A 27,802-nucleotide genomic window follows, 5' to 3' on the forward strand; every position below is an offset into this window, starting at 1 on the left:
CTATCTGCTTAAACTTCTCAAGATACAACGTTTTAAAATGATGGGGTTTCCGTGGTTTAAGATTTAATAGAGGTACTAAATTCAAACGACCACAGTTAATATCAAATGGATACAAATTCAAATACTAGTACATATTCTACCATCTACATGTATACTTATAAATCAACAATTTTTGCCAATAAACTCCGAAACGCTTGCTCCAGTGTTGCTCCTTGCACCTTCGATATTGCTTCATATGTGAGGTCCGTAAGCTATAATAGAACCTTACTTGATTAGTAAATGTCGTAAAATTAACAGAAACCCTACTTTCGTTTTCAATAAACTACCTGAAATAGTCAAAATGAAAGTAAAGTGACCGATCTAACTAGTTTTCTTTTCTTTTTTCAATGACAACTTAAGATAATACGATATTCATAAAGTTAATTTGCTGTTTATCGATGCTTGATTTTGATCTTACAGAAAAAATAAGTTTCAATAATTGTTGAATAAATAAAATATGCCTGTTCGTTTCCTCAATCCGTGATTTTAGTCTTGAATCAGCCTTATGGAAATTTCCAGAACGAAGCGAGGCAACGTCATACCAATCGCACATTCCGGCAAGCCGAGAAGATGCGGTTGGTTTTATTACATTATAATCAGCATAAAATTGTGTAGGTTTACAGTGATATTTATATTTATGATAGTTTTAACTAGGCCCATATTTATCATTTTATGAAGATGTATAATTATCTTACTGATAAATATATCTCAATCAACGACGGACACCCCCTCCTGAGACTAACGCGCTGATACATCAATGAATTTTTAAATACGATATTCATCTTATATTTTCAATGAAGTCATTCTTACGACGTTTTGTAATAATTTATTAACAGCTGCTGATATGTCCAAACACACGGAGAAACACATTTAATTTGGTTGTACATGTTTTGTGATGACACAGATCTTGAAAGTAAGTAATAAGTCAAACACTGTCCAATATGTCAGATAGAGAATGGTCCAGAACTGTTCTGGGAAGTCCTGACAATGTCCAAGAAATCAGAACCCTGTTTACGATACAGCAGTTTTTCTGTTTGTCATTCATATAGGGCTATATGTATATGGACCGTAAACATCGGGCTGGTAGTTCAGTAGCTAGAGCACCTGAATAGTAATGCAAGTGTCCTGGATTCGATTCCCAGTCCAGCCATGCATTTTCTCCGCTCCTAGATTACATTTAGTGCTGCTAACGACCCCTGGACTTCAGGTGAATGTCCTGTCAGGAGCAAAAGAATCTGGGTTTTGTGTCTACGAGAGAGAAGACAATTTAAGGAGAGGTGTAGTAGTGAGGGATATACGGACCGTGGATATCGACTTGGGTAGCTCAGCGGTTAGAACACCTGACTAGTAATGCATACTTATAAATAGATACAGAAACAACCATAGCTACTCTCCTTTTCTGTATTACAATATAATGTTAATCCAATAAACACGAGTAATTATCTAACGCCAAGTGTACAACAAATATGAGTAATTATCTGCTATCATGTTTACAACAAATACGAGTAATTATCTAATGAAAGGTGAAGATAACGAACAGTGATCAATCTCATGACTCCTATGAGCAATAAAAAATAGAGAGTTGAGCAAACACGGACCCTGGATATACCAGAGGTGGAGGTCAGGAGGCTTAGGATGAGTAAGCATCCGCTGTCGACTGGTCACTCTCGCCGTGACCCCTATATCTTGATCAGGTAAACGGAGTTTAAACGTAGTCAAAATCAGTGTGTCAAGAACGGTTTAACAATCGGTTTAACAATCGGTATGAAACACATCAGAGCGCATTTCACCCAATGATAAGTTGTATTGGTAAACTAGATTGTTATAACGACCATAGAATTTGCAAAATGCTGACTTTAAACGAGACTGTTGGGACCCCTGCACCATCAACTTCTTTGTCAGTCATGATTACAACTGGTGAAGGATATATATCTTAGAGCACAGCAAGTAGATATTTTCTGTACATTTCTTAACAGTGTCAATCTATTTGTTAAATAACCAATAACATCTCAAATGTAATACTCTATAAACTTCCTCGGTGGTGGAAGGGAAGTAACTCAAATAATCCATCACCTCTGTCGCACCTTGGTTAACTGTAAACGTGCCTTCTATTTCTTGTAGATGATGACGTATCACTGTGATTTTCATTTTGTCCTCCTGTATGTTTAACAAGTTACGTTTGTTATGGTTATGGTATAACCCCAGTGGGACCATGATTGATTGATAACATATCTGTATTTGTTGATCAGAAATATGTCTCTGTTCTATGGCCATCATGTGTTTCATGAAATGTGGTACAAAACTGTTCAGGCATGCATTTCTTTAAAACAAATGTGTAAGCATGAAGGTCAAAAATATGGCAACTTCAATTAATTTGATTGTGTAAAATAATGCCATTATTCAACTTAAAATTTCATCATGTAAAAACTGTTTCCCCCTCTTCCCTCCTATACCCGGGGTTGGTGGTGGTGATGAATGATAATTTAAGAACAATGTGAAATTCATATGTATACACATAACGGTAAATGTACAATGCACCATGACACGCGGAGAGAACGTGTCCATCCTGTTTGAAGTTATTTATCATTATCGGTTGAGCATCACTGAAGAGACATTATTTGTCGAAATGCGCATCTGGTGCATCAAAATTGGTACCGTATAAGTTTTACATTATGACCCCTGGGTCGAGGCCTCTGCTGGTGGACTGTTAGTCCCCGAGGGTCTCTACAGCCCAGTAGCTAAGTACTTCGTTACTAGCTTGAAAATACAGATGTATATTTAATTACTGTTATAAAATTTAGAAATTCATTTCAAAATTAAGGATTATCTCCCTCATGCATAGCTCTTATCCTTGGACAAATTTGGCTCCACTTTTTTGGCACGCTGTTTTTTGGCTATATTTAGCTCTAAAACTTCATAGTTATTTCGGATTTCAAACATATCGGTTGAGCATCACTGAAGAGACATTATTTGTCGAAATGCGCATCTGGTGCATCAAAATTGGTACCGTATAAGTTTTACATGATAGTGTTTTGCGTCACAATTACTTATATATCCTGGATGACGTGACGCTCTGATCCCCACTCAGTCTGTGTCCTGTACAGGAACAGGGGAGACTTCACGTGTCTTTTCATGTAAGTGAATCTAAATAAAGTGTTGCCTGCAGGCCTATCTAATTCCATTTCACTAGTTCATAATATAAGCCTCAAATCATTTGTAATGTAGATTTTCCGATTACATTTATCGATTAATAAGTCCATGTGTAAGACAATAAATCCGCTCCCAAACAGAATAAGATACGTCCACGCGTGTAAATAAGGAATAAACGCAAACGGCCCATGAGTCTCATTACTGAGCAGAATGACCTTGTTCATACATATACCACCAAAGTGAAAATCTGAAGATAACGAACAGTGATCAATCTCATAACTCCTAAAAGCAATACAAATTAGATAGTTGGGCAAACACGGACCTCTGGACACACCAGAGGTGGAATCAGGTGCCTAGGAGGAGTAAGCATCCCCTATCGACCGGTCACGCCCGCCGTGAACCCTACATCTGGAACTCTAATCTAAACATCTATTGCTACCTCTTCGTGGCTCCAGGGTCATGATAAAAAACTCTGTACACTTGAAAACAAGTTAAGCCTCTTACTACCATAGGTGATGGTATAAACAAAATTCAATATTTGCGTATCTAATTCAATGTATACACATCGATCTTTGTGATTCTAAAACTCTTTCAAAATATCTAAATGCTAGCATTTTACCTAATGTAGCTCTATTACGTTAGAAATGTAGCATATAAATGTGATTATGTCACAGTAGAATAGAACGTACGAGTCTGTACTTAGATACTGATATAATAGAACGTACGAGTCTGTACTTAGATACTGATATAATAGAACGTACGAGTCTGTACTTAGATACTGATATAATAGAACGTACGAGTCTGTACTTAGATACTGATATAATAGAACGTACGAGTCTGTACTTAGATACTGACCTCACATGACCTTGGTTAATTGGGAGTGTGTCTTTTGCTCAATTTAATTAAAATAAGATCCACATGTGTAGCGATAGTCGATGAGCGGATCATGGGATCTAATTATAATTAGATTGGTATTTTGCTCAATTTATATTTTACTGCTTGCATTTCACGACATTCACGATACATTTTGTTTATCTCGCAACATGATGCAAGTGCTCGCCAAAAATCGCCCATTCCATGATAAAAAGAAACTTGCAGTTGTGTCTTTAGCCTCAATTTGGTTTGATTTTGGGCTCAATTTGGTTTGAGTACAGGATATGAATTTATAATGTCTTCTTGTAATCATATACAATGCATATGCTATAGTATGTAAGAAATATATGTATATTTCGTTTTTAAAGTCCCATCCATGGTGTTCTAATATATAGACGTGAACAATCTCTATGAAGCTTTTGAAAGATTAAATATCCAACATCTTGAACATTTAATCACCATAGTATACACTGCACACGGTGATATTCTCATGATACTACACGTAATAGCCGTCACCGAGAGTCCCCCAGGAACATCGGCCATTGAAGTTGCGTTAGCAGTAGCATTCCCGTGGGAACGTTACTCTCGTGTATTGTTAACGTAGATCAATCTTTCGATCTATCTACACTGTAGCAAGGGTGAGAAAATGGTATCGGACTTTGCTCTGCCTGGTGGTTTTATACCAAACTGTTTTCTTTCGATTATTTGCAGAGTTTCACTGTCCTAGAGACATTTTTAAATAATTGGTCAAATTCCCAACAATGTTTACCTGTCCTACATTCCATGCCGAAATGACTTGCACGGTCTGTACGTTTCCTAGGGCGTGGTTTGAACGATCTGCACGTTTATATGGGTGTGGCTTGATCATGCACGGGACGATTCTTCCACGAAACGATTTGCACGGAACGCTGAACGGTCTGCACGAAACGATGAATGGTCTGCACGGAACGGTGAATGGTCGGCGCGGAACGAAACGAAACGCTTTGGAGGTGTAGTAGCACGCTTCAGGGTCTGTGCGAAAAGCTTTCCATCTTTAACTTATTCAGAAGGGTTGAAATACTGGGTACATGTATCATAATATCACTGTATGAAGCAAACACAATTAGTTCTAATTCAATATGGAATTGAAATTCCCATGGGCACGAAAAGTGATCCTTTGTTAGCTGACCTTTTCTTATATTCTTATGAAGCAGGGTTTATTTAAAGCTTCTACATGAAAAGAAACAAATCTTGCTGTGACCTTCAACTCGATATTTAGATATATCGACGAAGTTTTATCTACATGTATCAACAATGATCATTTCCATCCAGATGTCGATGTAATATATCCCCGTGAACTCGAAATAACACACACCCCAGTGTCCTCTACATGTGCTTAGTACTTAAGATATTTTATTGAAAATAGATATTAACGGCCAACTAACAACTCACCTTTATGACAAACGGAATGATTTTAGCTTTTCCATCGTCAACTTCCTGTGTTTATGTAGCAATATTTCATTAACGCCTGCATATGGTGTTTACATCTCTCAACTGATTCGATACGCAAGAGCTTATTCTGCGTATGATTAGTTTTAAAATCGAAACAGGCTACTGACAAACGAGTTGATTATGCAGGGTTCCAACAGTCTCGTTTAAAATCAGCGTTTCGCAAAATCTATGATCGTTATAATGCTTTAGTTTACCAATACAACTTATCATTGGGTCAAACGCTATCTGACGTGTTCCACACCGATTGTTAGGCCGTTTTTGGCACACTAATATGACTACGGATTGTAGGGCTCACAGCGGATGTGCCCGGTCTACAAGAAATGTTTACCACCCCCACCCCCTTTTCCACCTGGTCCCACCTCTGGTATATTCAAGAAACTCTAATGGATTAGAAATTTAGACGTCTATTGCACCCCATCATAGCTCCAGAATCTTGTTGATACCAACCTATATATACATTTCTACTCGATGCTTGTATTTCAATTTGATACATCGTTTACTTGGGTATTTTAAGAATGATTTTGAAAATTCCTATATTGATGAGTTTCTTTGTAAACTTTTAAAACCGAGTTGAGCCTCTTAGTACCGCACGTCATACTTCAAACAAAATTAAATATACTTGACATGAATATGTGTGCATAATTCATCATACACATCAACATTTGTGATTCTAGAGATTTTTTGAAAATGTTAAATGCCAGCATTTTACCTAAAGTAGCCCTCTCACGTTAGAAATGTCGCATATAAACGTGATTACGTCAGAATAGAATATAACGTACGAGTCTGTACTGACATGTAGGGACTGACCTAACATGACCTTGGTTAATTGGGGTTACTTATTTAGTTAAATATACATAATTCGTAGTTTACTGCACATATTCCAAGACGTTTACGCTACAATTTGTTTACTTTGAAAGATGATACAAACCTTTATCCTTGCCAAATATTACTCATTTCATGATAGAAAAGAAACTTGCAGGTGCACGTTTGACCTTGATTTGATTTATTTAAGTACAAGGTAGGAAGTTATGATATCTTCTTGCAATCATACACAAGGCATATGCTAGTGTGTAAGAAAATATATGTATATTTCATTTTCATAGTTTTCATTTAGGATGTTTCAACACACTACATGAAATATACGATATCTACTCGTAAAGGCGTGAAAAGCATCAGCTTCACACCTTCAAAATTTGTTTAATGCAATGTTTTTCTAAGTGAAAAATTAAATATCCAACATTTTGAGCATTTAATCACCATAGTATACATAGCACACGGTCTGGTTTCCTTTTGATACTACACCTAGTACGAGTAGCAGTCACCGAAAGTCCCCCACGTACATCGACCATCCGAGTTACGTTTGCAGTACGATCCCAGAGGACAGTACTTTCCAGGAACCTTACACTCGTCCATTGTTGGCGGGAGTAAATCAATTCTGGGACCGCGAAAGGGAAAGGTTATCTGAAAAGCATACAATAATATATATAGTTTGTAAAAAGAATTGATATGTTGACGTTAGTAACTTACGTCGTGATATGTTGACGTTACTAACTTACGTCGTGATATGTTGACGTTACTAACTTACATCGTGATATGTTGACGTTACTAACTTACATCGTGATATGTTGACGTTACTAACTTACGTCGTGATATGTTGACGTTACTAACTTACGTCGTGATATGTTGACGTTACTTAGCAATATTATTTCATTTTATAAATGTCTGAAGAGGCATTAAAGCCGAAAGCGCTAACAGTAAAATGTTATTTGAGTTTTGTGTTTCTTTACTTTTATTATTGGATAATATATATATATATATATATATATATATATATATATATATATATATGAATATATTGTCATTTATCATATACCCATAAATATTGTCATTTGTTATATACCCATAAATATTGTCATTAATTATCTACCCATAAATATTGTCATTTATCATATAAGTATTGTCATTTGTTATATACCCATAAATATTGTCATTAATTATCTACCCATAAATATTGTCATTTATTATCTACCCATAGATATTGTCATTTATTATCTACCCATAGATATTGTCATTTATTATCTACCCATAAATATTGTCATTTGTTATATACCCATGAATATTGTCATTTGTTATTTACTCATAAGTATTGTCATTTATTACATGCGCATAAACATTGTCATTTATTATCTACCCATAGATATTGTCATTTGTTATATGCCCATAAATATCGTTATTTGTTATATACCCATAGATATTGTCATTTGTTATATACCCACAAGTATTGTCATTTATTACATGCGCATAAACATTGTCTTTTATTATCTACCCATAGATATCGTCATTTGTTAAATGCCCATAAATATTGTCATTTGTTATATACCCATAAATATTGTCATTTGTTATATACCCATAAATATTGTCATTTGTTATATACCCATAAGTATTGTCATTTATTACATGCGCATAAACTTTGTCATTTATTATCTACCCATAGATACTGTCATTTGTTATATGCCCATAAATATCGTCATTTGTTATATGCCCATCAATATTGTCATTAATTATCTACCCATAAATATTGCCATTTATTATCTACCCATAAGTATTGTCATTTGTTATATACCCATAAGTATTGTCATTTGTTATATACCCATAAATATCGTCATTTGTTATATGCCCATCATTGTTTCGTTTTGGATACTGTTGATTTCACAGCGTGTTTTCCGGTTTTCCGATTCACCACAATGTGGTTTTTTGATTCGTATCAGTATCCTCTGAAACTGATGACGTCACGATAAATCACCTCAATGATTTTGTGTAAAATATTGACCACATCACAAACAAACCTGCGTACACAAAATATAGTTCACTGTATGTCTATAGATAGTAAAAAGTCTTACTGATTCTTAGATAAATAGTCTTATTGATCTATAATACATAGTATTACTTATTCTATAGTAAATAGTTTTACTGATTCTATAGTAAATAGTCTTACTGATTCTATAGTAACAAATCTTACAAATTCTATAGTAGATAATCTTAATGATTCTATAGTAAATAGTCTTACTGATTCTATATAGTATTACTAATTCTATAGTAGATAGCATTACTAATTCTATAGTAGATAGTCTTACTGATTCTATAGTAAATAGTCTTACTGATTCTATAGTAAATAGTTTTACTGATTCAATAGTAACAAATCTTACTAATTCTATAGTAGATAATCTTAATGATTCTATAGTAGATAGTATTACTAATTCTATAGTAGATAGTCTTACTGATTCTATAGTAGATTGTATTACTGATTCTATAATAAATAGTCTTACTGATTCTATAGTAGATATTATTACTAATTCTATAGTAGATAGTCCTACTGATTCTATAGTAGATAGTAATACTAATTCTATAGTAAATAGTCTTACTGATTCTATAATAAATAGTATTACTGATTCTATGGTAGATAGTCTTACTGATTCTATAGTGGATAGTATTACTAATTCTATAGTAGATAGTATTACTGATTCTATAGTAGATAATCTTACTGATTTTATAGTAAATAAGTATTACTGATTCTATAGTAGACAGTCTTACTGATTCTATAGTAGATAGTATTACTGATTCTATACTAGATAGTATTACTGATTTTATAGTAGATAGTCTTACTGATTCTATAGTAAATAGTCTTACTGATTCTATAGTAGATAGTCTTACTGATTCTATAGTAGATAGTCTAACTGATTCTATAGTAGATAGTATTACTAATTCTATAGTAGATAGTCTTACTGATTCTATAGTAGATAGTCTTACTGATTCTATAGTAAATAGTCTTACTGATTCTATAGTAGATAGTATTACTAATTCTATAGTGGATAATCTTACTGATTCTATAGTAGATAGTCTTACTGATTCTATAGTAGATAGTCTTACTGATTATATAGTATAGAGTCTTACTGATTCTATAGTAGATAGTCTTACTAATTCTATAGTAGATAATCTTACTGATTCTCTAGTAGATAGTTTTACTGATTCTATAGTAGATAGTATTACTAATTCTATAGTAGATAGTCTTACTGATTCTATAGTAGATAGTCTTACTGATTCTATAGTAGATAGTCTTACTGATTCTATAGTAGACAGGTTTATTGATTCTATAGTAGATAGTCTTACTGATGCTATAGTAAATAGTCTTACTTATTCTATAGTAAATAGTCTTACTGATTCTATAGTAGATAGTCTTACGGATTCTATAGTAGACAGTCTTACTGATTCTATAGTAGATAGTTTTACTGATTCTATAGTAGATAGTATTACTAATTCTATAGTAGATAGTCTTACTGATTCTATAGTAGATAGTCTTACTGATTCTATAGTAGATAGTTTTACTGATTCTATAGTAGATAGTATTAATAATTCTATAGTAGATAGTCTTACTGATTCTATAGTAGATAGTATTACTAATTCTATAGTAGATAGTCTTACTGATTCTATAGTAAATAGTCTTACTGATTCTATAGTAGATAGTATTACTAATTCTATAGTGGATAGTCCTACTGATTCTATAGTAGATAGTCTTACTGATTCTATAGTAGATAGTCTTACTGATTATATAGTATAGAGTCTTACTGATTCTATAGTAGATAGTCTTACTAATTCTATAGTAGATAGTCCTACTGATTCTATAATAAACAGTCTTACTGATTCTATTGTACATAGTCTCACTGATTCTATAGTAAATAGTCTTACTGATTCTATAGTATTCAGTCTTACTGATTCTATAGTATATAGTCTTACTGATCCTTTAGTAGATAGTCTTACTGATTCTATAGTAGATAGTATTACTAATTCTATAGTAGATAGTCTTACTGATTCTATAGTAGATAGTCTTACTGATTCTATAGTAAATAGTCTTACTGATTCTATAGTAGATAGTATTACTAATTCTATAGTGGATAATCTTACTGATTCTATAGTAGATAGTCTTACTGATTCTATAGTAGATAGTCTTACTGATTATATAGTATAGAGTCTTACTGATTCTATAGTAGATAGTCTTACTAATTCTATAGTAGATAATCTTACTGATTCTATAGTAGATAGTTTTACTGATTCTATAGTAGATAGTATTACTAATTCTATAGTAGATAGTCTTACTGATTCTATAGTAGATAGTCTTACTGATTCTATAGTAGATAGTCTTACTGATTCTATAGTAGACAGGTTTATTGATTCTATAGTAGATAGTCTTACTGATGCTATAGTAAATAGTCTTACTTATTCTATAGTAAATAGTCTTACTGATTCTATAATAGATAGTCTTACGGATTCTATAGTAGACAGTCTTACTGATTCTATAGTAGATAGTTTTACTGATTCTATAGTAGATAGTATTACTAATTCTATAGTAGATAGTCTTACTGATTCTATAGTAGATAGTCTTATTGATTCTATAGTAGATAGTTTTACTGATTCTATAGTAGATAGTATTAATAATTCTATAGTAGATAGTCTTACTGATTCTATAGTAGATAGTATTACTAATTCTATAGTAGATAGTCTTACTGATTCTATAGTAAATAGTCTTACTGATTCTATAGTAGATAGTATTACTAATTCTATAGTGGATAGTCCTACTGATTCTATAGTAGATAGTCTTACTGATTCTATAGTAGATAGTCTTACTGATTATATAGTATAGAGTCTTACTGATTCTATAGTAGATAGTCTTACTAATTCTATAGTAGATAGTCCTACTGATTCTATAATAAACAGTCTTACTGATTCTATTGTACATAGTCTCACTGATTCTATAGTAAATAGTCTTACTGATTCTATAGTATTCAGTCTTACTGATTCTATAGTATATAGTCTTACTGATCCTTTAGTAGATAGTCTTACTGATTCTATAGTAGATAGTCTTACTGATTCTATAGTAGATAGTCTTAATGATTCTATAGTAGAGAGTCTTACTGATTCTATAGTACATAGTCTCGCTGATTCTATAGTAAATGGTCTTACCTTACAGTTACAGTCGTATTTTGTAGTCATCCGTTCTTTATCAGAGTCTTTGACGTTTTCCATTGGTCGGTATCTATTGATACGTAATTTACCGAGGTATCCTCTGTAGGCTATTTCATATAGAAAAGAGAATTTTAAAAATTTGTATTTTAATTAGAATACGTGATCTACCTGAATTCAGGTGGTTTTGATTTACTGACTTGACCATTGTTAGCTATACAAACAGTGGGTTAACGGACTGCGATCAGGCAGTCACACCCACAAAGAATACAGAATTAAGAGAAGGGCAAATACGGACCGATGGACATGCCGGAGGTTGAATCAGTGCCTAGTAGAAGTAAGCATCACTGTGGGCCGGTCATTTCCGCCGGAAGCCGTGTCTCTTTATCAGGTAAACAAACAATGTGGGTTTTTTTCTGTTCCATTTATTAAAAGATTGACACGTGGTTAACTATCAGTAAAATTAAATAGCATAGGGCATTTTAATACTGTTAAGCAGGGACGTTTCTATATGCAAAAGTTCGGTAATATTTACATTGAAGATTTTACCTTCAAAATTTAGTTTTTTCAGTTGGTCTTAAAAAACGAAATGATAGGTGATAGTCAAATGCAGAAGATGCACTAAAACATGGTATGTTTAAAGCCGGATAATTTTTATTTTCTTTACTAACACGTTGGTGGATATTGTCAATGTTCTTCTTTATTGAAATGTTTGCAAGTCAAGTCAATATAGAAATGTTCACTTGTATGTATGTACGGGTAATAATGTGGCATAAATAGGTTTAAGTAACTCTAGCTTGCTCTCTGAAAATAACTGGTTTTCATTGTTATTTCTCAAGGACAATCATACAATTTGGATTTTAAAAACATGTATCATAGTACATCAATATTTTATTTTATATTTTATGACGAATCATAATGGGTAATTCGTACTGAACTGTGATGAAAGATAATATAAAAAAATCAAATAGAATAATAATTCAAGAAAAATCTGGTATTGAAGTATAGAAATAACGGGAAAAGTAATGATTAGGAGACTAGATCTGGATGTAATGAATAATGATGATAAAAATAAAATAACGATGATGATGCCTTCAGATATCCTAGAAATCTGGAAAAACATGGTAATGCGAACTAAATTGAAAAATCTTTTGCCCAGTGGGGGTTTTAAACCATGTTCTAATGACAGATTTCTGATGTGCAAACACAGCGCGAGCACAAAGAGCTTTAATGGCCCTGTCATTCGCCGATACTACCAAATTCTTGGGGACACATCCTGTCGCATGGACAATTGCATCTATCTCATAAACTGCAAGTTCTGTGACCAACAATACGTAGGTGAAAATGGGGACCTACGTAGAAGGATCAACCACCATTAAACCAAAAGGGTCAAAGAACCCGTTGCCGAGCATTTTAATTTCGCAGGACCCAGATGGGAAGGCATAATTGTAGTGGTTATTGACCATAACACTCGTTGGAGAAAAAACAAGGAGAAATTATGTATGCATAGACTGAATGCATTCCGCCCAAATGACAATGAAAACACCCAATGACTTCACTAGAATGAATACGGCCTAGCTTCTCTTAGTTATTACTCGGTGTTGTTCTGTGCAAGGTGAAGATAACGAACAGTGATCAATCTCATAACTCCTATAAGCAATACAAAATAGATAGTTGCGCAAACACGGACCCCTGGACACACCAGAGGTGGGATCAGGTGCCTAGGAGGAGTAAGCATCCCCTGTTGACCGGTCACACCCGCCGTGAGCCCTATATCCTGATCAGGTAAACGGAGTCTGTTTTACACTTTCTTTTGCCGTTTACTTTTTGTAACATCGTCATTAGCAGTCAATTTCTTTAAACATAGTATTATCTATTCATTTATTTATCATCATCGTTATTTTAATTTTTATTATCATTATTCATTACATCCAGATCTAGTATATAATAATAATAATAATGAATTCTTTTATTTAAACAGGATAGCACAATTAGTACAAATGACTAGTTTACATTGTGGTCCTGTATAAAACATATTCACAGACAGATAAATGAGAGAATAGAAAAATAGATAATATAATATAAAATATATACATAAAATACACATACGATATCACTGGGGGGAAAATAAACATATACACATATATATATACATCATATCTATATATCACTTATTTGAGAAATAATGCTGCAAATATGCTGATTTAAAAGATGTAATAGAACCACACCTTCTGACAGACTTGGGCAACTGATTCCATAAAATTGTGGAGGATACCTTAAAAGACCGTTTATAATATTCAGTTCGAACTTTTGGTAAATATAAAATGCCACTATCGCTACTTCTTGTTGTTCTGGAACTAACTTGGCTGACAAAATTAAAAACGTTCATATATTCTGGTGTCATGTTATTAAGAACCTTAAAAGCAAGCACTAGTCCCCAAATCATGACTTTTCCCGTTATTTCTATACTCCAATATCAGATTTTATTGAATTATTATTCTATTTGATGTTTTTATATTATTTTTAATCGCAGTTCAGTACGAATTACTCATCATAACCCGTCATTAGAACGAGTTAACATACCATGTAATAATACTGATTCGTTGATTAGTTAACCCGTTCTTTGTTTTGATTTTATCCCGCGTAAGATCTAATTAGTTCAGTCTTAACGCTCGTTAGGATAAGACTTTTGCATTGCACCACATTACACTCGATCATTTCAATATGTAGATGTTCTGTTTGTTATCAACTTTTGTTGTTTAGTTTTGGTGTTAGTTTGTATTTTTATTTAATTTTCATTTCTATGTAAATCATCTATCGTCCTGAAGAAGGAACAGGTCGTCCCGAATTTGATACTAAAAACCACTTCAGTATTCGTAATGTTGGTCATTTTTGCTTTTTATATCCTTATTCATTTGACCTCGTATCTACTATTAGATCAGACATTTTGGATGTTGAGTGTTGTTGGGTTTTAGTGCTTTCTGTGAATTTTTTAAATGTTTTATATTAAATATTTCTTCACATCGGGCAGTTACGTTTATCTAAACGTTGATTGCTATTTCCGTGGTTAAATATAAGATATTTCATATGCAATATGTATCTTGTACGATTATCTTAATGTATCGATATCCCATTTCCATTCTAATTGACCGTGTAGCGTGTGACAGTGTGGCGAGAATTCCATCGTCACCTAGCACGCTGGTTACATGGTACTGGGAGATTTGTATCCGTGGGTCGTGAGTTCAACCCCGTGTAAGGGCGGATATGGGTATCAAAATAAAATAAAATAAATAAAAATGTTCTGTGCTTTATATTATCATATGTATATTGTAATAGTTACAGTGAAAACTACAAACCGTAGATAAGATAGGATTTCCCTTCCGTCAGAATCTGTGCTCCACAAGAATTCCTTGGTCCGTTTCCATACAGAGTTTTAAAGGCCAGGACGTCTTCTTTGTTACCATCGAACTGAGTGAATTAATAGGAAGAATTAATAGGAAGAAACAAGACAGGGAAAGTTGTGAGTGCGTTATCTGATGTACTTCTGTTTAAGATCACAAGTTTTATTTCCACATATCATCTGGATAGTTTTGCTAACTTTATGTCATGAAACCATACAAAGTATTTTTTTTTACAGTTATATATTGAAAAATGAAGATAACGAAAGGTGATCAATCTCATTAACCCTATGAAAGGACACTATGCATATTTCTAAACTTTTTAATTTTGTTCAGCAAAATTAATTCAAATTAAATTCAAATTAAATCTACTTTACATGTGTTTTAAATGAAACATTTTGCGTATTTTTCGAGTTTGAAAGCGATGAAATTCAAATCTTGCGATATGCATATTTTCTTCGATATTTTAACCGCCATTAGCTGTAACGTCATTTGCGACCTCGCGCGAGGTTTGATAACAGTTGTTAACCATTACATAAACAGATTAGATTTAATTGACAAAAGCCAAATATCACATTAACGACTTGTAAATAACACTGCATTAGGGTGTTTTGTGTCGTTTAAGAGTGTACTAGCTGTCAGTAAAAAGGATTTAGAGTGTGCTTTCTCAAATTTTCGAAGGAAGGTATGAGGGAAAAGACGTGAATATGTTTTGTCGGCACAACGCCTTTGCCATAAAAAAAGAACAGTAGCATATGTTCCTGTACTTTTTCAAAAAAGCATTTTGACAAAGACGTAGATAAACTGCGAGAAAATAGTTCTATCGAAGCTATGCACGGTTACATCATATGCATCCCGTTCTGCTCTTCAAATTCAATACACACTCGTAACAAACTGACCTTCACCTTATGAAAACATATACATGTATGCATAAGTAATTTGTTCTCTCAGTTTCTACCAACTGTTACATGTACAAGTTTACAAGCTTTTTATGTCTCCTTGACACTCAATTACAAGTTTATAAGTTTAATATGTCGCCTTGGCACTCAATCACAAGTTTACAAGGTTTTTATGTCTCCTTGGTGGAATTCACTTACAGGTTTACAAACGCTAGAATCGTCTTTGACATCTCTTTACCAGTTTACAGGTCTTACAAGTACGTTTGATAGCCATTTAAAGTTTACTAACCTTGTATGCCTTTTTGACAGCAATTCCATGTCTGTAACCAAAGGACCCATCCAGGGTATGTTTCTCGTTTACTTCAGCCTCGAAAACTGCCAAATAGTAATGGAAGTATATCTATGAAAGGTGAAGATGACGGAGATCATCTCATAACTTTTTTGAGCAAAACAAAATAGAGAGTTGGGCTAACACGGACCCCTGGATATTCCAGAGGTGAAATCAGGTGCCTTGGATGAGTAAGCATCCCACGTCGACCGGTTGCATCCGCTGTGAGCCCTAAATCTTTATTAGGTAAACGGAGAAATCCATAGTCTTATCAGTGTGCCAAGAACGGCCTCACAATCGAAAGGAAACACGTGAGACATCATCTAACCCAATGATAGGTTGCATTTACTAACTCGATCACCATAACGACCATACAATTTGCGAAATACTGACTTTAAACGAGACAGTTGAAACCCCTGCAACATCAACTTGTTTTTCAGTAACCCCGATTTAAAAACTGATCATACGCAGATCGATCTCTTGTGTATCGAATCATTTGAGATATAAACACCATATGCCGGTGATAATGGAATATTACTACATAAATATGGGGAATTGACGATAGAGAAACTGAAATGATCCCGTTTGTCATAACGTCGAATCGTTGGTTTGCCGTTAAGATCTATTTTCAATAAAATATCCAAGTACGAAGCAGATGTGGAGGATTCTGTGGTATCATTTATTTCGAGTTCACAGGAATAGTATCGAATCGACATGTGAATGAAAATGATTATTGTTAATAGGTAAAACGTCGTCGATATATCTAAATGTCGAGTTGAAGCTCACAGCAAGATATTGTTTCTTCTCATGTCGACACCCTTGGACTTAGAAAAATTGCATGGATTATCAGTTTTCCAGATTTTGTTTAGTTGTGCTTGCAGATATCCATTTGATATTTGGTACATTGCTTTGTCATAACAAGTAAGAGATCAAGTTTGAATTTCGTCTCGGTCCGTTGATTTTTCACTTAGTCATGGCCCTTGGACTTAGAAAATAGCATGCATTATCAGTTTTCCAGACTTTGTTTAGTTGTGCTTGCAGAAATCCATTTGATATTTGGTACATTGCTTTGTCATAACAAGTTACAGATCAAGTTTGAATTTCGTCTCGGTCCGTTGATTTTTCACTTAACTATGGCCCTTGGACTTAGAAAAATAGCATGAATTATCAGTTTTCCGTACTTTTTTTTGGTTGTGCTTGCAGATATTCATTTGGTATTTGGTACATGGCTTTGTCATGACAAGTTACAGATCAAGTTCGAATTTCATTTTGGTTCGTTAATTTTCCATTAAGTTATGGTCCTTGGACATAAAAAAATAGCATGAATTGTTAGTTTACATCCACGTTTCTTATTTCTGATGATAAGAATACTACACTCATTAAAACTTCTAACATAGTAATACTACAATATAGCTAAGTTATTCATGATCACCTACATGTCACAGTTTATTGACTTGGTTAAAGACCTAAACCTAATTATAAATTTGTCTTTTTTCTTGGTCTACATGTAGTCTCTACTCGAATAATAGTTGATTTCCAACCATTCCTATCCTGGTTCCCCAATTTTTTCTTTTACCATAACCTACATAATGAACTTTGAATATTGTTGTGGTACAGTAATTTTTGCCTCCGGTAGGGGACTATGTATTGCCATGCAATACTTTCAGAATGCTTGTTTTACCTGTTGGTCAGTTTGTCGTATTCTTCTAAAACATACTAATTACATAATGTGTGAGTATATCTCATTAACTCTTATGATGCGCTCATCTGATAGCTCACACATGGTCAAATTAAGGACTCTATAATAATTTTGGACTTCATAGGAAGGAGAAACACAACGAAACATTATAAAGAAAGTTATCAGAATAGGACCTTCATAGCGGCATAATAATGACAAATCCGCATAGTAGGATCTACCATAGCGGCATGATAATGAAAAACCCGGATAATAGGATCTACCATAGCGGCACGACAATGAAAAACCCGGATAATAGGATCTACCATAGCGGCACGACAATGAAAAACCCGGATAATAGGACCTACCATAGCGGCATGATAATGAAAAACCCGGATAATAGGATCTACATGTACCATAGCGGCACGATAATGAAAAACCCGGATAATAGGATCTACCATAGCGGCACGACAATGAAAAACCCGGATAATAGGACCTACCATAACGGTATGATAATGAAAAATCCGGATAATCACTTGATGATAACATCAAAGCTATACTGATGAGTTTGGGTACATTTGTAAGACTAGGATCACCCTCAAAACACCGAATACCCGTGAGAAGGACATTATAATATGAGATTGATTAGTGTTCGTTATCTTCACCTTTCATGCTTAACGTCATATTGTCCAATTACGAGAAATGAAATATTTAGTGCAATTTGTAATAATGCAATATACGGTACCGCCTGAATATTTTGGATGTGATAAGATTTGCTTTGAGGTGCAAAAAATACACTGGGTTGCATTTTTGTTTTATTTATTGGCGTTTGCGTAGAGACCTGCTCAACTTGTTTACGTAATATTGAAAACTACTAAAGAACCAAATGGCTGTAATCCTCATAAAATTGTAGGATTTCTGACAAGGATTCAGATACATGCTGTACATGCAGGAAGACTATGACATCTGTTACATTTCATACACAGAGGATTTCTTCCATAGTCTTGCATGTAATAAAACATATTATAGTGTAACATAGTTAACATGTTGTGCCCTCGGCTTGTTTAACCTAGAACTTTACAGTTAGGCAATAGATGAAAGAATTCGTATAAGATTCAGGTATAACAAACCTTTATTTTCAAGAAACTAAAATTACTTTGATGGACGTCTGAGTTATGATTAATTTCTTCACAAATTCCTCCACATCTTTATTCGCGTGCGAAAAATTATCGCGAGGTTGAGAAATTAACATTTCTCGCCGCGAACCAGTTCATTAATGTTATTAAGATTATCAATTAGTCACCGCAAACACGTTTATAACTAGTAAAATGGAAAATAAGTTGTGACGAATAGAGTTGGTTTACATTACTAAAGACGAATAATGTAACTGGGGATTCAGTCTTCCCGAAAACAAATGAATCAACGTTCCTTCCACGCGAAATTTCGGAAATCAAAATTGCAAATGTAAATACAATTGACAAAATTCTTAAAAGTTAGAATGTAGAAAATGATTATTCATAAAATGGTCTTGATTTAAGAACAATTTGTCTTCCAGGTTTAGTTCAATCAATGCCATATTCTTTTCAGAAATTTCGCACGTACAATGTTCAAGCTTGGAAGACATAGGAAAACTTGCGAGTCTCAACGCCCATTAAGTTTTTGCGCTGGCAAAGACGTCACGCATATTGCAGCGATAAAATAAAATCAGAATTGCATTGTTTAAATTGTGTTTTTTAAATATTTCTTAACTATTTGTTTTTGATGTTGATAAAGCAAGAATTTTGATTACATTAATTCCACTAATTTGTCATTCAATTGAATTCTACTACAATCTCAGTACAATTTAGGTTCCTGGTAGAAATCTAGATAAACCATTTTCTCCTAATAGAAATTCTAATTTGCAATGGTTTCTATCTCGTACAAATTAAGATTCCATTTTCAACCATTAGGATTTGGAATACCAGTTTGTATTCGCAGACTACAGAATTTTACAAAATTGTAATTCGTATGCTAGTTATTAACATGTACGAATATGCAGAAAAAAGATAAAGCAAAAAGTGCTGAAGTATACCGCATGTATATGGAGAATTAACTATAAAATACTTTACCGTATGCCGCATAGCAATACTCTTGCTGGTCAACTTTGGGAAGCCAAGTACATCCCTGCGTCAGGGCAATGAGGCCTAAAGCTAGAACATACGTGCAAATCATCCTTACAATAAGCTTACCGAGATGGGTCCGCAGTGACTGCCTCATCCTAGTGACTCCGTTTATATAATGTACAGGGACCGCATTGTGACACATCGTTTGGGCTATTGATGATCATAGCATTTACGTATTTACTCTTTTTGGGAAGATTTAGCAATTTGTCTACGTTTGACAAAAACCCTGGTGATAATGATAATGATTGCATGTGTTTAGCGAAGGAGCAATCATTGCCTATGACTACGTGTTTGGTTTGGCACGAGCAGGGCTCGAACGCACGACTTCCCGGTCACGAAGCATCATGTTGTGAAGATACTTATTAAGATTTGTTTGTATTTCACATCTACATTGACTTTTCAACCTACGAGTACATTAATAAATTGCAATTGTGGTCGAATGATATGACGCTATAATGATTTTAATTACACAGTCTATTAGCTACGTTTTACCATCACACTAGCCACTTGTCTGTATATGTAAATGTTAATGCGGTAGGAGGTGGAGGGAAGGGAAGGAATAAGTCAAAGGATCTCAGTCATTTCTCCATTTTTATGCGATAATTTTTCATTCCGACAATTAATTCAGAATCCTATAATATTTTTTTTTTCAATTCCAAATAACTTCACATAGATTTTAACCAATCACGTAACAACTTGATATTTATACCTCTGCATCCAGGACTCCCGTAGGGATCCGGGTTAGAATAGGTCCTCAGAACGCTTGTCATAGTGCTGGGATTGACAATCGAACCCGAACCTGTTTCCGAAGCGAGCGTCATAATAGGAATGGGAGTACCAAACCCCGGTTGTGTAACCTGGACGCAGAGTGATTGATTTTATATTGTTTAACGACCCTCTCGAGAATCTTTCACCCATGTGGAGATGTCACCATTGCCGTTGAAGAACTGCAAAATTTAGGTTTTTGCTTGGCCCTTATGGCCATTGAGCAGGGAGGGATCGATCTTGCCACACCTGCTGTGATACGGGATCTCGGTTTTTGCGGTCTCATCCGAAGAACCGCCCCATTTAATCGTCTCTTACGACAAACAAGGAGTACTGAGGACTTATTGTAACCTGGATCCCAACAGGACAGACAGTTTGAAGACCTGATCACCAAAGACAACAAAAACTATATTTCGGAGGAATTGTATTCAATGGATAAGATATCCAGTAAATGAATACCACAGATGGGATCAGATGCCTAGGATAAGTAAACGTCCCCTGTCGACCGGTCACACCCGGTGTGAGCCCTTTGCCTAGGATAAGTAAGCGTCCCCTGTCGACCGGTCACACCCGGTGTGAGCCCTATAGCTTGATGAGATAAACTATTGATTGTGAAAAAGTTTATAAACTATTGATTGTGAAAAAGTTTATATTTTCCATGGATAATCAATCATTTTATAATGAAAAACAGGTTGTCAATTCTTATGCTTCAATGGTCACTGAGCTGTATTAATTCTATAATTAGCTGTAGAACAGGTAAATCGCCCGTGTATATTTCAGTTGTTGGTCGTTATACTCCCCTGCTGAGGGACCTCGGGAAGTGTTACTTCCGGTTGTTGGTCGTTATACTCCCCTGCTGAGGGACCTCGGGAAGTGTTACTTCCGGTTGTTGGTCGTTATACTCCCCTGCTGAGGGACCTCGGGAAGTGTTACTTCCGCTTGTTGGTTGTTATACTCCCCTGTTGAGGGACCTCGGGAAGTGCTACTTCCGGTTGTTGGTCGTTATACTCCCCTGCTGAGGGACCTCGGGAAGTGTTACTTCCGATTGTTGGTCGTTATACTCCCATGCTGAGGGACCTCGGGAAGTGTTACTTCCGCTTGTTGGTTGTTATACTCCCCTGTTGAGGGACCTCGGGAAGTGCTACTTCCGGTTGTTGGTCGTTATACTCCCCTGATGAGGGACCTCGGGAAGTATTACTTCCGGTTGTTGGTTGTTATACTCCCCTGCTGAGGGACCTCGGGAAGTGTTACTTCCGGTTGTTGGTCGTTATACTCCCCTGCTGAGGGACCTCAGGAAGTATTACTTCCGGTTGTTGGTCGTTATACTCCCCTGCTGAGGGACCTCGGGAAGTGTTACTTCCGATTGTTGGTCGTTATACTCCCATGCTGAGGGACCTCGGGAAGTGTTACTTCCGCTTGTTGGTTGTTATACTCCCCTGTTGAGGGACTTCGGGAAGTATTACTTCCGGTTGTTGGTTGTTATACTCCCCTGCTGAGGGACCTCGGGAAGTGCTACTTCCGGTTGTTGGTCGTTATACTCCCCTGATGAGGGACCTCGGGAAGTATTACTTCCGGTTGTTGGTCGTCATACCCCCTGCTGAGGGAACTTGGGAGGTGTTTACTTCCGGATGTTGGTTGTTATACTCTACTCCCATTGGGAGGTGTTACCTGTGTGGTACTAGGTTTTTTTTTACCTATGTATTCAAAAGAAGCTAATATAAAGGTGAAGATGATGAACAGTGATTAATCTCATAACTCCTATAAGCAATACAAAATAGAGAGTTGGACAAACATACCACATATCGGATCAGATGCCTAGGAGAAGGAGAAGTAAACATCCCCTGTTGACCGGTCACAGCCGCTGTGATCCCAATATCTTGATCAGGTAAACGGAGTTATCCGTAGTCAAAATCAGAGTTATCCGTATAAATTTGTATTACGTTTTGAATTGAGTATATATATTTTTTTTTAAATCAATTGTACATTGAATTTAGATCAAATTACGTTATGACTATATCTGTGACGTACTGTTCAATATTTTGGGTTCATGACGTGTATTCAACAGATAGGATTAATTTTGTTAATTTACTGTATGATGTTGCGCAATATTTCAAATAGGTGACAGTGAGTTAGTACTTCTAGTTTGAGTCAGCTTATGGACGACCGATAGCACTATATATCTGGGCTGGGGAAACCATTTATGGATTGATAGAACGTGATCGGGACACGTGTTACAGGAACTTCCTCGTGAAATGTCTTTGACATTTTCCTGGCGCCTCAATCTGATGTAGCCTGCTTATCATCGACTCGCATCCTTTATCTTTCAGTTTTATTATCCATTTTGTAAATAAATTGTTATCACGTTGGATATTCGTGTTGTCCTTGATTGGCAACATCCAACCAATCACTGTAGAGGAAATACGGTTAATAAAGAACCCAACACAGTCACAGGGGTTAATTGTGACTTTTTGTTGGGAGCGGTGGAATGAATTTTTGTTCAATCAAGTGACATTTGATAGTCTCAGCAATTGTATTTTTTTCTGTACAACAAAGTTTTTTAGGCTGTGTAATTTAGTTTACGTAGGTAGTATTTGTTCTGCCAGTAGCCATTTGATTGCATGTTTCAGTTTTATGTGTACATCGAGCGTTTTCTTGCTCATTTTATATTAAGACGGAGTTTGTTGAGGTAGGAGAGCTTTAGACTTTGTAGCTAATAAGGAGGAGAGGAAATTTGAGAGAGATGAGCGAACGGTAGAAAGAGAGGGAAGAAGATAGGGAAGACATGGCTAAACATTTAGAGAGAGACACACGGTCGATGCGCATCTATAGTTCCCATCACTACCAGTGATTGATCCATGAATCGCGTAAGCCGGGTTTAAATGCAAGGGGGGGGGGAGTCGAAGTTACCTAAGTTGTAATTCCTTTGTTCGCTTCAAAAACAGCTCAGCATTATCCCTCTGAGAGAAATATTGGGAATGTGGGTACAATCTCTCAGTCCCACAACACCAGGTACGCTACTATGTTGCATAAGCATTCCTTGGACATCTAAAATTCTATTTCCAGCAGGAAAGTTTGTATGATTATTGTCCAAAGAAGCCGTTGCACGCGACATTATCTTCCTAATTCTCGACATAGTACTTTTGTGTACCCCAAACAAATCCCCATTTACTGATAACAGACTTCCAGCTGACATCTGAAAGTTATTAGAAGTTGATTCAATATAAAGATCGATGAATTGCGTATAATCTCATTGCCCAAATCACCATCAATATTCTCTAGAATAGACAAAATAGTGTCTTTGCTTAGTCGAAATATACTTATAAAATCGGTATCACTATAATTACGTGATAGGATGAAGTCTGTCTCTAACATTTTTTTTTTTTCTCTTCTAATCAATCTTTCTGCAAGATGGTAATAAAACCTACCAACTGCATCCTGATACATGAAGCTGTGTTTAAGCCACTCGTACACCTGGTGCATCATTTACCGTTATTCTGAGCTGTTCTCACCCCGCCCTACCTGTCTGCAACGCGTAAGTCTGGATTCAAATCCGGTATCATTGATCGTGGGTTTAAACCCGAGATACGCAACCGACCAACTGAGTTGCATAGAGGTATAAATTCAGAGTTAGTTGATGAATATGTCAGTTCGTCATGTCAGGGTCCAAGGCCTCTTGCTAAACTGACAGAGCTACCTGTATTTGAGGAGACTAAAGATTGCAGGTGAAGATTGTGAACAGTTGTCAATCTTGTAACTACTATAAGCAATACAAAATAGAGAGTTGGGCAAACACGGGTCCCTGGACACACCAGAGGTGGGATCAGGTGTCTTGGAGGAGTAAGCATCCCCTGCCGTGAATCGTGTTTTTACTTTGACGTCTAACTATGACGGTGGTTATTGGAACTTTTTGGGGTTTCATATATATCTTCTACAGTTTGTGAATGTCTTTTAGAAATATGAACCATCGACCACAACTGATTCTCCCAAGAATAAATGTTAAGGTTTCCATGTCTCCTTGGACATATTGCCAAATTCAACCACTTCTCAACATACTTATCAAGACGAACAAAACAACATTCAATGAATTCTCACCTTGGTCTGGTTTAGGAGAGCGGAATTTGGAATGGATTCCTTCTGCTGTCAACTGGAACCGCTTGAGTAAATCATAGCTTCAGACACAGGTAAATGTGAGTCCACCCATCCTGCAGTGGTTGCGAATCCCTCCATTCTCTGTAAATATGAGTCTTGGCACACTGATTTTGACTACGGATCACTCCGTTTACCTGACCTCACGACCATAAACTGAGAATAGATTTAAGTCAAAGTTTTGATTACTTATAACTTAAATTTGTCTATCACAGGTTTAAAAAAAAAAGACATAATGTTTTATAAAAAAAAATTAGATACAAACATACACTGACAATTTTATTTGTTTATGAAAATTATCTCAAAAGTTAGTTAGATTCGAAATTTAGACTTAAAAGTCTACTCTCAATGTATGGTTTCACGGCCATATCAAGATATAGGGCTTACGGCGGGTGTGACCGGTCGATAAGGAATGCTTACTTATGGAACGCCGTTTCTGCCTTATAGTGTAATTCAGCCTTACGTTATGTCGATACATCTTTATGTTATGTGGTTACATGATTACGTTATGTGGTTACATCACTACGTTATGTCGATATTTCTTTTTATTATACTTTCATGTAAAATACTCGAACCTGATTGGTCGAGAAGCATTTGAAAAAACATATTGTTACCCTCTGAGAACAAAAAACACGCGCCCCAGGGTGATAGTATCTAGCAACGGGTAACAGTACTTGACAACGGGTGATGTTATAAAAAATTATCACATGCGTCAAATTTATGCGCGTACGGTTCGCCGTAGATTGCTAGACGACGTCGTTTGAGCGTTTGTAACAAACGCGAGTACCCGCATCGAAATACGAAATATCGCATGACAGTGATTGATCAAATGTCAACAGACGTAAGTTTTTCTGCTTTCCAGTTTACATAACATTCAGTATAATAAAACAAATATTGCATGTAGTTGAGGGGAACATTGAAATTTTCACCCCTCGAGAAACCATTGCCAACCTCGGCTACGCCTCGGTTGACAATGGTTTTCTCGGGGTGAAAATTGTCGATGTTACCCTCAACTACATGCAATATTTATATAAGGTTATGTGGTTACATCATTATGTTATGTGGTTACATCATTATGTTATGTGGTTACATCATTACGTTATGTGGTAACATCATTACGTTATGTCAATATTTCTTTATGTTATGTGGTTACATCATTATTTATGTGGTTACATCATTACGTTATGTGGTAACATCATTACGTTATATCGATACCTCTTTATGTTATGTCGTTACATCATTACGTTATGTGGTAACATTATTACGTTATGCCGATACTTCTTTATGTTATGTGGTCACATCATTATGTCATGTGCAAACATCATTATGTTGTGTGGTGACATCAGTATGTTATGAGGTTACATCATTACGTTATGTGGTAACATCATTATGTTATATCGATACTTCTTTATGTTATGTGGTTACATTTGTACATCATTATGTTATGTGGTAACATCATTATGTTATGTGCAAACATCATTATGTTATGATAAACTTTCAAGTGATCTCGATTGATACAGATGCAAAATAGCGCGCTAAAATTCACAAATTCAAACAGAGTGTTTCCAGGATTACTTTTAAAATGAAATTGAGTTAGGGATAGTGACTGATTTGTGCCATTTTAGAATTTGTCGTCTTTTCGTTATTTGGAGGTGAAAAGACGACAAAACGATAATTAGCGACTTTTCGTTTCTAGAAAAAACCGAAAGACAACAAAATACATGTACAGGTTTCCCCGTTATTTTTTCTGTCTGACTTTATAGGAATTCAATATGAAATTTGCTGATTGTTGTGGATAATTATTAATTACATATACAAAGAAGGAAACTTTTAGAATTAAATTATGGTGCTCAGATAATTGTATTCTACTGAAGAAATTTCTTTGTGTGAATGTTATACCAGGCACGTTAAAACAGGGGGTTAGGATGGGCAGGGTGCCTGGTATATCCCCTTTTTGCAATTTACTTTTTCGTTATTTTAACACACAAATCCCATATTTTCTACATGCAAAGTTCGATTGATTTACTGCCTCCTCCCCATTTTTAAAAATAGTAATGAAAGGCAGTTGATGTTTGAAGTACTGAATTGATTGATGAATTACATATATTGTTTAACGTCCCTCTCGAGAATATTTCACTGAATATGGAGACGTCACCATTGTTGGTGAAGGGCTGCAAAATTTAGGCCTATGTTCGGCGCTAACGGCCTATGAGCAGGGGGGATCTTTTTCGTGCCACACCTGCTGTGACACGGGACCTCGGATTTTGCGGTGTCATCCGAAGGACTGCCCCATTATGACAAACAAGGGCTACTGAGTACCTATTCTAACCCGGATCCCCACGGGAAGTGCTGAATTGAAGAATACGTGTAGTGAACTAATCTCCCCCCCCCCCCTCCCCTCCTACGATTTATAAGATAATGGGATTTGGACAGAAGTACTTTATTGCTTGTCAACAATTCTATTGCAAGTGTGAAGTGAACCCCGGCCGACCCTTCCCCTATTTTTAAAAACAATGCTACGTGCTTGTATATCACGATATCAAGAAGGAATTGTTAAACTTAAGAGTTTCGTGCAACTTGAGAGACTTTTAGTACTTTATAATTGAATATATTTATGTCCAAACCCAAACTATCATTTTTTTTTTTAAATTCTAATTGAATTCAAATATGAACACCGATGTCACTCTTGTAAGTTTCCACTATATTGTAAATACAATAATTTTAAATATTTGAAATTCATGAATGCTTGTAAGCTAACACTTAGTGATCAATGTTCTTTCCTCCTGTCGAATGACATTGTACATCGAAATAGGACATCTAGCTCTAGCTCTCTCTCTCTCTCTCTCTCTCTCTCTCTCTCT

General features: G+C 35.4%; 2 protein-coding genes across 2 annotated transcripts in view; both read right to left on the reverse strand.

Annotated features, from left to right (window-relative positions):
• The window catches only part of LOC125665806 (uncharacterized), a 247,148-nt gene that overhangs the window by 199,562 nt on the left and 19,784 nt on the right, over positions 1–27,802 (reverse strand). The gene's annotated exons all lie outside the window — the stretch shown is intronic.
• LOC125665812 (uncharacterized) lies at positions 6,789–20,144 on the reverse strand. Its single transcript, XM_048898700.2, has 5 exons — positions 19,977–20,144; positions 16,155–16,240; positions 14,925–15,036; positions 11,569–11,678; positions 6,789–7,014 (listed from the first exon to the last, which is right to left on the reverse strand). The coding sequence occupies exons 1-5, from the start codon at positions 20,122–20,124 to the stop codon at positions 6,856–6,858; spliced, it is 615 nt and encodes a 204-aa protein (XP_048754657.1). The 5' UTR covers positions 20,125–20,144; the 3' UTR covers positions 6,789–6,855.

The sequence above is a fragment of the Ostrea edulis genome, chromosome 10, assembly GCF_947568905.1.
Source record: "Ostrea edulis chromosome 10, xbOstEdul1.1, whole genome shotgun sequence".
Classification (NCBI taxonomy): domain Eukaryota; kingdom Metazoa; phylum Mollusca; class Bivalvia; order Ostreida; family Ostreidae; genus Ostrea; species Ostrea edulis.

Coding starts and splice junctions, on each gene's coding strand:
- LOC125665812 (XM_048898700.2), bottom strand. CDS start 20,124: ATGAGGCAGTCACTGCGGACCCATCTCGGTAAGCTTATTGTAAGGATG. Junction 16,241..19,976: donor GTATTGCTATGCGGCATACG/GTAAAGTATTTT, acceptor ACTATTTGGCAG/TTTTCGAGGCTGAAGTAAAC. Junction 15,037..16,154: donor CTGTCAAAAAGGCATACAAG/GTTAGTAAACTT, acceptor TAATTCACTCAG/TTCGATGGTAACAAAGAAGA.